The sequence below is a fragment of the Fringilla coelebs genome (assembly GCF_963513975.1).
Source record: "Fringilla coelebs genome assembly, chromosome: 6".
NCBI classification, from domain to species: domain Eukaryota; kingdom Metazoa; phylum Chordata; class Aves; order Passeriformes; family Fringillidae; genus Fringilla; species Fringilla coelebs.
The window spans coordinates 9,757,498-9,769,877 of NC_140034.1; the positions used below are offsets into that span (position 1 = coordinate 9,757,498).

The following is a 12,380-nucleotide window of genomic DNA, read 5'->3' on the forward strand; positions in this document are numbered from 1 at the left end:
GTGGGAATCAAAGAGAGCTAAAATGATTGGGGGTGAGGGGAGAGAGAGAGAACACAATAAAGGAAAAGACAATACAAATTTGGTTATTTCAGAAAAGTCATCTCAGGCACAGGGCACCCCACAACTTTTATATTCCTTAAGCAGAGCTAACACAGACATCCATCCTGTGATGGGAATGACCCTTTTTTTGCTAAAAGTCAGTATTATTACTACCTTCTTTCCACCCTTTTGTTTTTTCTTCATCAATGCCGAGAATGAATATGAATATGAAGTATGTAAGACTTTGTACATAGACATTCATGCAGGCATTGAATACTGGATAGAGGCTTTATTTTAATGAGGATGTTGATGGAAAAAGAGGCTAGGTTCGTATTTGAGTTCAATTTCTGTAAATAAAAGAAAAATAAATATCACAATATTTGCACATTATTTACATTTTTCTCAGTGCCTGAAGACAGCCTAAGTCATGGAAACAACTGAAGTATCTCATTAATTAACTGACTCTAATCTGGTGGGGTTTGTACACTGAGGGTTCACAATCCATTACTGAACTTTTCCAAATTTCTGTATATGCAGAAACCAGGAGGTCAGCAAAATCGCTGAAGGAAATCCTATTAAAATCAAAAGTACTTGGGAAAAGAAGATGGTAAATATAGCATGAATATGTCGTTAAGAGATAAAGAATTCAAAAAAATAAATAAACTAGTATCTAATTTGGAAAAGCTCTAGAAATGGGTGGCATAAGGTCAGAGGCTCCTCACCCAGCCCAACAATAGGTGTTATTTTAACCTTCACTGGCAAGGGGAAGAGAGAGTTTCCAAGCAATCAAAGAATTTTTTTTTTTTTTAAGTTTATCTGTCAGCCTACAGTGGAAGTCAGGGCAAAGAAAGGTGACAAAAAAACCCAGCTACTAGAATTCATTTGCTCCAGCTATGCAAGGGCAAACCTAAGGGATGGATGCTGAAGCATACAAACAAAAATCACCAGTTTTATGCAAATGTATGGAAATTTAAGGAGACAAATCAGCAAAGGGGTGGATTTCAAAAAAAAGAAAAAAAAAGGAAGAAAGAAAAGTCTTCTGTGTGGAAGACAAGGCTATGTGGAAGACTCTGGGGCAAAAATCCCATAAAGTTTTAGATTATGAGATCACTAGAGAATCACAGATCCACTCAAATATCAGGAACCCGTTGGAATCCGAGGACAAAACTCTAGACCTTGAGATCTTAAACCTTTATGAAAGTCAAATCTAGATGGATATTTAACAGTTTTCACCTGAACACCAAAATATTACAGAAACTGAGGGATGCACATCCTGGCTGGCACCAGCCCTTCCTCCCCTTGGATGGTCAGAGGCAAGCTAGCAATTTTATCTAGTGGGGCTGATATATTTTGGATCTGAACTGAATGGAGGTATTGCAAAGCCACACATCAAAGAATACAAAACTCCAAGACCAATGAGGCATGTGTTGTCCCAGAAGAAATCATGTCCAAGCCTGAATTTGCAGAGAAAAGAGCCACTGATCAACAGAGAGAATGACACAATCCTACATCATTCTAGATAGAAACAGCCAGGAGTTTGACAATCAGGTTCTCATAGATTATTACCCCATAAGCAAGAGAGACAGGAAGGCTTCTGAGATCAGAGAAGGGGAAGGACCAGCTCACACTTAAAGAACCAGATGATTTGAAGATTTGAATTTTGTTCCTAGACAGTCATGGACCTTTACTACATGTTTTAGACAACAAATAAAAAAATTTTATTTATATATATATATATATATATATATATATATATATATATATATATACACACACATATATATCTCTTAGAAAATTGGTCATTCATCTTTCAGCGGAGGGTACCAAACACTCTACACAGTTTAATTAGGGAAAGACAAGTAGACAGAGAAGACTCCACTAATTCACTAGGTAATGACTAGATTCCATGGCATTTTGAATGTTGAGGAAATTAGAGTCCTGACCCAGCCAAGCATGTTAGCACAGGCATAACTGTAACATATGGTACCTCCTTTGAAATCAATGGATGTGCAGTGTTTATGTTTTTGTAGTGATGCTTTGTTAGCATCTGATGCTTATAGAGTTGTCAAGTTTCATATTAGACATAATGAGAAGGAAAAATGAAAATTAATGGATTAAAAAGCATGTAAAATTTTAAAATACATGTGCTCAAGCCTTTCTTACTAAAATGAACTCTGTATTTTGGCAAGGTGCTGGCACTATACTGGAATCCATTTTAAAAATGCTGGTCATATTCTGCATTACAGTGGTATCATAATCCCTAAATGAACAAGCAATTTGGTCTTTAGCAATAAATGTCATTATAACAAATTTGAATGGACACTAAATATTCCCTAGAAACACGCATCCTTGACAGGCATTGTGGAGGCAGGAAGTTAATTTTGTCCTATGTTCACAAAATGGCGTATAACAGCAGGTTAATTAAATAACTGCATTAAGACACCCACCACTCTGAATTAAGATTTCTCACCAAGAAATTATAAAGACTTCAGATTCTGTTGAATAAAGACCATTTTCCAATGAAATCACTTATTTTTCAACTACAGTGTAAATCAAATTACAAAAGTCCTAGTTCAGAGCCAATATTTTTCATTGATTTAATTGTAACTGACAGATATATAACCCTTGCTAAATTGTTTTACCGTGGGTGGTTCTTACAAGCCTTTCATATACTGCCACTACCAATGGATGGCAAATTTATATGTACTAGCATAGACCATCTAGCTCCCCTGGGAGAACCTAAAACAAAACTTTTTTAAAAATCACTTCTATGTAGTACTCTGCTAAAAAAGAACTGAATCTGTACTCTCAGAAAACATGAAGGGAAACTATTTCATTTTTTCAAGGTGAAAACAAAGTACAAGAACTTATGCATTTCTATCTCACTTTTTCACATTTTTGTTTAAGCAGTTCAAGGTGTTTTGGCAGGGATGCAAGCACCTTGGATGATGCAGTGGTACCTACATGGATAAGTGAGTGCTTACTGTGATACATGACTTAAATCAGAAATAACGCTTCAGTCATTAGGGAACAAGGAGCAGTAAAGATGACAAAATTAAGTATCTATTTGTTATCCATCATCAAACCACCGTAAGAACCAGTGAATGGGACACACAGCACCCTTAAGACAACCCTGCATGATCAGTAAATCATATCAGCAGTACCTTAGCTATGGCTTAGTAAAGCATAAATGGAAGTAAATGTCTAAAACTCATAAACGGAGAGCAGTATGCATATACCTGTCCAAGAAACATGTCTGACAATTCAGGCTCTCTTTAAATGCTCCACTTCAATTGTCTCAATAGGAGCATTCTGTCGCCCTAACATAAAAAAAAATTGACAGAATCCTTGGAAGAGACAAGCACTTAAAGTTGCTGTTGTAAGTGATGCAGTACTATAAAGAATGAGCTGAATAGAACCCCAGAAAATAACATTTTGCATGAAAAAGGCTTCCCACCATGCTAAAGAAAAATAGCCCATTAGAATGCTGTACAGCAGCCACTGTAAAAAGGATGTCTTTCTTAATACCACAATATGATAAATTATCTTAAGTAGCACATTAATGTCAGAAATTGAGTATAATCTAACTTCTTTCCAGTGACAATATTAAATGGCTTTCAGACGTCTTTCCTACTATTCTGACATTAAATTTAATAACACCCAGAGAGACCACAAAAATGATTCAGTTACAAGAATCATAGTGCACTGGATCATTGCCTTTTAAGTAGGATTCAACTAAATGGTTTGGACTCTGATGCTTTTGGCACATTCAAGAGAAAGGTATGAATTTTGCTACGTAACATTTATCAGCTACTGTGCAAAATTCCTTTCAGTATCCAGTTTGAATTGATAGTGGGATCTTCTTTGTGCAGGAGTTTGATTACTGTTGATTATATGAAATACAGGTCCAAGGGAGACCTGCTGTAAATTGTTGCTTTTTTTTCAACTTTTCCCTGCTTGGTATTCCTGTGTGTTGACAAACCCCAGCAAGCACCTGTGAGAGTGTATAAAATTTTGCAATCTTACTAAAGAAAATTAAGCAAAAGGCTTAATTAAAGATTTGTATCACAGGACAAGTCCACACACTGCTGCTGAAATTATTATAAGCAGAAAAAACTGGTATTTCTGAAATGTAAAAGAAATTAATCAGACATTTATTTTCCACCTTCCAGAAGACTGCTTGAAACAGTGAGAAATTATAAATACAAATTGCAAAAGATATTTAAAGGGCTCTCTGCTGCAGTAAGTCTCTAATAACAAATGTATTCAACCATAAAAGCTGTATAACAATTTCACCACAGAAGAACTGGATGATAAGCATGGAGATGATGATGTGAAATTAAGAATAAATTTAGATTTTGGGCTCAAATAATCAATAACCGAGTGCCAGAGCTGGCCATCACAATCTCTCCACATTCCTGCCTCACCCAGCAGTGCTCACAATGCACAGTAACTGCACTTGCTGCAGCCATGAGGCTTATGAAAAGCAAGAACTCAAGCCTCAAGAGAACTCAAGCCTCTTCCTTTCCCCAAATGTGGGCTCAAATATTCAAGACAAGGTCTCACAACCATTGGCAGGTTCATTTCTTGACACCACAGTAGAACACAAGTTAGTCCCAATGCTGCTTTCAACCAGCTCCTTAGATTCAACTGTCCCATCACCCAGTTCAGAATAACTCTGTTTCTCTGTTGGCCCCAAAAATTATATCCCATTTTCCACGTTTCTGTGTCTCTTAAAATGTATTGAACCAACCCTTAGTATCACTGGATGGAAAAAATGTCAAGAATTACCACTGCAGAGACAGTACAGAAAGCCAGTCATATTTGCCATTGTAAATGCTTCAACATGTATTTTACTCTAAGCTTCCCGTGTATTTATGAGAAATGGGATTGCACAGAATGTGTCAATACAAACAATAATTAATCACTGTAGCATTCAGGCACTACTCATGTAGAATAAATAGTGCTTTGGCACAGTTGGCATATCATTCATCTCCTCATTTTTTCATAAAGGGAGGCACATTCCTCTCATTGAAGCATCCTGGACACTGCAAGGGTTTCCAGTTTGTTACTTCAATTTTTATTCTTGCACAACAACTTCTCCTCAGAGGTGAGGGAGTGGAAGGCTGCCCCACCAGCTGTTTAACCCACTGTAACCACACAGGGATAGTGAGGGACACTGCTGGCATGGGAATGATCCCCCAAACCACTACAGAGTACCAACCACAGCCACAGATGCTGTGGTAGGAAAAAGTGACTCCAGAATTCATCACTGATTCTGTTCCATATGGGAATCTTATGTTCATTATTGGACAGACTGACTGCAAGAAGAAGGTGAGGAAAATGATAACCAGGAGGAATGTAAAGTAAAAAGCTGTTAGAAGAGAGACATGTTAACAGAGGCCCACAGCACAACTGCCAGTGTTTACTGACTCTTCTCTCCATTGCTGTGATACTTAAAGCAGTGAGGAAGAAAAGTAATTGCTTTATTCCTGTCACCCCCATCATGAGACAGCAGCTGAGTAAATCTTGATCAGCAGAAGCCAATGAGGAGGAAATAATGGAGAGTACAAATTCATAGTGAGCTGAATGCCACCAAAAGCTGCTTGGCATTGCTCAGAAAAAGGTGAAACTATGAATTTTTAGTACTACAGAACACCTACAGAGGAGTGACACTTCTCCTTAGATCACAAGTTCTAAGAATTCAGACACATGAAATTTCATCTGTGCTGACTCATAATTTTTCGAAAAAGTTGTATTGCTGGAGGGCTTTTTTTTTTAAGGCAAACACTGATATTTAAAAAGTTGCAAAAGAGGAATGTGTTAGGAGATATTTAGTAGGTACTGCACTACACTGTGTTTCAGAGATGGCTGCTTTGGGTTTTGAAGAGCATTAAAACTGGTAACTAGCCTACCCCATCACCATTCAGATGCTCTAAATCTCATCTCAAGAGCAAGAGGTCTGATTCAATTAACAGAGAGCTCCAGCAAAGCACAAGATTCTTCCTAATATTGGTCAACAATACCTGCTGAGAAGGACACAGCTGGAACCCTCACAGATTCACAGAATACGCTGAGCTGGAAGGACCCACAAGGATCACTGAGTCCAACTCCTGGCCCTGCAGGGGACCATCCCCAAGAATCACAACAAACAGAGTCTTCAACACTCCGTGATCCTTGTAGGTTCCTTCCAACTCAGGATATTCTGTGATTCCATGCTTTTAATGTTTTCAGCCGAGAGCTAAAGAACAGACATTTTGAGGGTCAACAGAAAAACATATCCTGTGCTGGAGGAGAAGCTCCCACAGCTGAGCTGATCAGACTCCTGCCATATCCTTGGAATTCTGGTGCAGCTTTTCCCTTGGAAAGTTCTCCACTCTATTCATTAATGAAAACAGTAGGCAGAGCACATGACCCAAGGCATATCATCTCCTGCCCTCTGGAATCATGCACTTGATCCCAGACTTTGTTGATCTGTTTGAAGACACCAGATAAGCCAGTGCTTTCCATGAGGTACAAGTCATGCTGTGAAGTTCCCCCAGCTGCCCTCAAAGCACAGGAAAAAGGCTGTGGTCTCTTGGCTACACACAGCTGCAGGCACAGAAGTGCAGAGACAGTTTTACTGAGCCATAGGCACAAGGATATACAGTCATACTTTAAAGGTGCTCCTAAGGCAAATGCTCCCTGTTATTCCTGGTGCCACGGCCAAGTACTGAGTCACACAGAAAAAAAACCAAAAAACCAGGCACAAGAAATGGGTTTTGTTAAAACTCACACACAGAAAGGACATTCCTTAGCAAACCCTCCTCTACCTGGGCATGTCATTACTGTGTCAGGCTTACTGTGTTCCATCCTTACATTCTGTTTTCTAAGACACTGGAAAAGCAGGAGAAAAAGACCAATCCATTTCACTCTGTGACTTTTCACCTTCTTAAAATAGCTCAAATTTCTCCTTTATTTTCCATTAAGCACAAATTCAGTTAGGAAATACAGAGTATTCTCTGTGAGCAAGTGTCAGCTCCAGGTATTTAAGCTGACAAACTCTTTATGTTAATGCTGATTTGTAGTTACTCTAGGTGCATATTTTAGCTCTCCTGTGCACACTACATACTTCAATTCTATCTTCAAACACTAATCTCTTGTACCCTATGTAAATAAGTATTCAGACTCTGTTGTGTGGGTGATTAAACAGCTATAAATATGAATAAAGCTCCAAGTTATTGGGTTGTATTTTAATTAATTTTAGATAAACTTAGCCCAAATTTTTCATTTCAAAGGTGCTGCATTTCCTAAGTTGGTGAGACTGAAACTCCATTTCCATACCCTTACAATGACATGTGAAGCAGGGGGAAACAAAGCCCCCTCAGCCTCTCTCCTCAACCTCAGCAGAGAGACAGCACCAGTGCCTGAGTCCTGCTGGCAACACAGAGGCTACTTCCTCCACAGCTGAAGCCTGTGTGGGCACTGGGTTCGGACCACTGGGTTTGGATGTCAAAGGAAATTTTGAACTCTTACTCTTTGCAAAGTCCACAGGAGGTAACAGCACTCAGGCACATTCAAGAGGATGAGGCTCTCTCTCTATCCCCAGACCCTTTTCTTGAGTTGATCCAGCTCTGTTCCAGGCTGGGAGCTTCCAGCCCAGTTAAAATTTGTCTAGAAAAATACTTCAAAATATTGAAATCCAAAGTTACCTTTCCAATGCCAGGGTTGTCCTTGATTTTGGACACAGCTCTCAGAAGGCATGGTGGTGCTGGGGGAGGACAGAGCTGCAGGATGCCACTAAAGTTAGTGGCATAAATAGAGAAGTCGTGTGTGTGTGGCAGGGGCGGATGGTATTTCTTTCTCTTCGAAGACAGGTTAAGCTTCTGTGCTGCTCTGTATAAAAGTAATAGTAAGAAAGGACAATGTTACTGAGGTGTTAACAGGAAACTGAACCAGACAAACAGACAAACAGATGCTCATTGTCATCAATGCCTGCTTAACAAATCAAGTCATTGCATTCTAATCTGATTTCAGAAGGACAAACCATCAGGACACTAATAAAGGAAATATGGGTAGAAAAATTACTGGCAAAATATTCAGTTCATTTCTCCACCAACAAAATTTCAATTATAATCTAACTTGCCTTTCTTTCCCCCAACAGCCTGAAAACTAAACATCTCACTGATGTAATAAAACTAGCATCTCACTGATGTAATAAAAAACTGAAAATATCCCCTTGTCACTGGCAGAACCAGATGGACTTTGCTGGTGATAACATTATGGAGGTGGTTCTTTGTACTCTACAAGTTACTCAAGGCAGAGGACAGCCCTCTGAGTCAGCCAAGCTCAAGATCCTCTCCTGTTGGCTGCACAGAAAATCCTTGGAAAACAGGAAATTTCCTTCAAGACAGATTGGTTTTGCCTCCCCAATTCCATTCTTTTGCATTAAAATGGAAAGCTATTAAAAAGACACGCTTTAATGTGCTGAATGATAATGATCCTGCTTTTGAAATGTAGAATTTCAAAACATAAAAGATGAAGGAGCAAAAATTAGAACATACAATTAAAATTGTAACATTCTCCCTTGTGAGTAAAAATAGGAACATAATCTTTTTTCTGCTATTCCCCATCAGCAGCGCCAAACAATATAGCAACAAACCAAAACGGAAACTCTTCCCTACATCAAAACACACATGAGAAAATAAAATTCACCCTGCAGAGTGATTATTTTAAGCAGAATAAAATATATATGTTGGCAAGCACATGCTGGCCAGCTGGGCATGGCAATGAGGGTGAAATCTCAGTTCTCTCAAAGTCAAGGAGAGCTTTACCATCTGAAAAAGACACTTGTGATCTGAACCTGAGACTGTCAGTAGACAGTCCCTCCACAGATAAATATCATAAAAGCATCCAAATTGTTACCTTAAACCATTACTTTGAATGACTGCTAGGGCAGCAGAAGCACAGGGTGTCCCACTGCCAGCATCTGGGGACATGCTGAGACCACACTGCTGACGCCAGCAGGTCTTTTGGGGACAAGCCACTATTCTGCTCCATACTTGCAATATGAGGGCTTGTCACTTTGAACAAATTAGTAAGTATCTTTATAAAATGACTACTTTATATTTTCATCGGGTCTTTCAGCCCAAGATCTCCAAGTACTTTTCAGTGAGATCAAACTGGCACTAGCATCTGTGAAGTATCCTAAGCAACAGACTCATGGAGAAACCAAGGCAGTGTTTTGCTGTCATAACAAATTAAATCTAGAACCCCAACTTTGCCATGCATCTTGTCATCATTGTCAGGCAGCCTCAGGCTTAGTCAGCTTAGTAAATTGATCAGAGAGGGAAACTGCTCCTTTGTTTATATTCATTGTAGGTGAGAAATTAATACCAAGATTAAATGAAAAAAAATAATACAAAGAGCAGAAGGGCTGCACAGTTTCTTTCAGATGCACTATTGGCTTCAAGTGAGCAACAGTACAAAAAACTGGCTGTGTCTGAGGAGCAAAAGTGGACACTTGAGTACTTGAGTTAAAATCAGAAAGCTAGTTAACACAACAGCACAACCCTCAATACAGATCTCCAAAATTCCCAGTCCTTTTCTCTCTAGTCCAAAACTTGTGTGTGTGTTAAACTCCTGAACCTTTTTATTTTAACTTCTGCAGATGCAGACCCCCTACATGCTTCCTTCCCCCTCTATAAACACTACAGTATTTGGAGAAAGACAAAGATTTGTGTGATAAAAAAATGAGGCTCTAGTTCCAAACTCAGAGGGAGCCCAAAGACACTGTCTTTTGAGGAACAAGTTGGACTTTTGCCTCTGAGTAAAGAAGCAGCTTTTGACTCCTACTGCATCCTGAAACCAGCAGGAACTGCATCCCACAGTGAAGCAAAATACCACAAGCATGGGTTTATACAGAACCTCAAGAGTTTTGTGGCAATGAGAACAGATTTAACTGCCTAAATCTCAAATCCCCTTGCTAATACTTCATTTAGTAGGAAAACATATGCTGAAATAGGACACCAGGAACACAGTTGCACAGCTTCACTGTGGTTGCAGCTGCACATTAAAGCTGTAATGCCTCCTAAATCATATGCAGCTTTACTGTGCAGAAAAGAGTCTCTACCTGTTGGTACTGTCATTGTGGAACTCAAGACAGTCATTAGCATCTATCTCCAAGTACCAATTAACAATCCTGCTTATTATTTAATTGTCTTGTTGATTAATATGAAAGATAATGTTTATTTTCTTGTTTACATGCTATGATCCCTTGTTGAAATTACAAAAACTCCTCAAGAGAATGTCTTCAAAGTGCAATCAAGATATACATTAAATCCTGATGAAATAATTACTCCTGCAACAGATCTGGCTGAAGGAGCTCCTCTGGGAAACATACATGAAAGAGAATGAGATACAAAGGACAAATTTACTCAGGAATTGTGTGTTCAAGCAGCTAACTGCTGTTAAGCACTACACTCAACGAGTAAGTGCACCCAAAAAGGCCAAGCTAAGCAAGGCATATAAAAAATGAACAGAAAATGCCACTTTGTAGAAGTATAGCATTTCTCAAAAGACCTCAGTGGCACATTTGTGGGACGTTTTGATAAGCAGATCCAAGATACTGAATCTGTTCCTAATTGCCTTAACTTGTGCACCAAGGCAGAGCCACTTTGAAACTGGTTCACTTTGACAGTGTGTGCAACCTTCCTGCACCTCCACTGTTCAAAGGACAGTGGCATGTGCTACCTAAAGCAATTAGTGCTGTAGTGCTGATAAATCCTCTTCCTGTGAGTCTGGAGGGTGATGATTTTACTAAGAAATTTGGCAAAGGGACTGTTGATGTCCATGTGAGATAACAGGAAACTGAAAGCAGAGGAACTGGAGTAGCTGTTGTAGAAAATAATCAGTGCTTTGATGGGCAACCAGCCAACTGCACTAATAATGATGTGTGTGGTTCACACTTAAAAAGCATCTCTTGTCAGGTAACAGTGCACAAAGCTTAATTACAACCTCTCTGTGCTTGAATGCAAGCATGGCTTTGCCTGACATTAAAACAAGGTTATTTCTGGAGTTGGAACACCACAGACAACTTGCAAATGCAGTATCAAACAGCTTGCTGGATTTGATTTTGTTTGTTGTTTTGGGGTTTTTTTCTAAAAGGGAAAGGGTAAGGATCTAATTGAAAGCATAGGGCAATTTAGGCAAAACAAAACAGCACTATCAAACTGTAGACTATGAATATGAATTCAATAGTCATCCTCAGCTCCTATAAAAAGCACAGTCAGTTCTTTAACAGAAAGCCAGTTGGGCAGCCCCTTTCACATGCTCTGCTTGGTTGGGCTCCTGGACAGGTCCAGGCAAAGAGCACAACAGAAACACTCATCAATCCCTACGTGCTTCTTGCAGAACAAACAATACACTTGGCAGCATCCCAGCCACCTACTCATTCGGTCAAAATATAGGCCAAGCTGGTCTGGACATGGGCCCAAATAAATCAAGCAGAATTTAACTTCAGAAATCTCTTTACTTCAGTAAAATTCATGAGAGGATGCATTTACATGGAGCCAGTCCTGAGACACTCCAGGGTGCCAGACCTTCTGCAGTCCTTATCCAGCAACACATTTCTGAATTTACACTTAAGTTTTCAGTTGTGTCTTTTCTCCAGAATTCCTTTTCTCATGGGGAATTTGTTCCATGGAGACAGGGTTGTAAAAGTTCTCCTAAACTGGGACCTTTTTGCCTAGCACCACAAAGAACTCATACCAAGATCAAGCTCATACCAGATCCCTTTCTGCAGGGAGCCTAATTTGGTGCCACGTCCATTGCCTGACCTTCTTCTTTTTCTCAAATACAATCTGGCAGAGGAGGCCCTCACACACACTTTCAGCACCACAATGGCCTGTCTGACCTTGTTCATATCAACTTCTGTTTCATCAGGGAAAATTATGACCTTTAGGGAATTCTACACAAAACATAAGCATTGCAGTCATTTGCTTCTCCAGGCATGTGCCAAACACTTGTCATAGCTCTGTTAGAGTTTTACACTTTCCACCTATCTTCTCTTTCCCCACTCAGCCTTCACAAACACCCTTACAAGGGAAAGCAAACCCCACACTCTCACGCTTTTCTTCCAATTAAAGCATGAGAGACATCCATGGATATTGCTCTTACCTCCAGCTGTGAGATCTACTGTCTGCATTTTGCTTAACTCTTTCCCTCTTTAATAGAAGATGTCTTTTAAGACACTCTGGAGAGTTCTTTCCTCATAGCAAGGCGTCAGGGTAGAAAATAAAACTAATATATGGCACATGCAGGGGCACTCAAATATCAAATGACAAGGGACAGTCTCTAACCTG

General features: G+C 39.4%; 1 protein-coding gene across 1 annotated transcript in view; it reads right to left on the reverse strand.

The window, feature by feature from the left end:
• Window positions 1-12,380, reverse strand: part of KIF26A (kinesin family member 26A) — a 95,667-nt gene that overhangs the window by 19,926 nt on the left and 63,361 nt on the right. Inside the window, exon 5 of the mRNA XM_084207462.1 lies at window positions 7,731-7,914. Coding sequence (XP_084063588.1) covers window positions 7,731-7,914 — 184 coding nt within the window. The remainder of the gene's footprint in view (window positions 1-7,730; window positions 7,915-12,380) is intronic.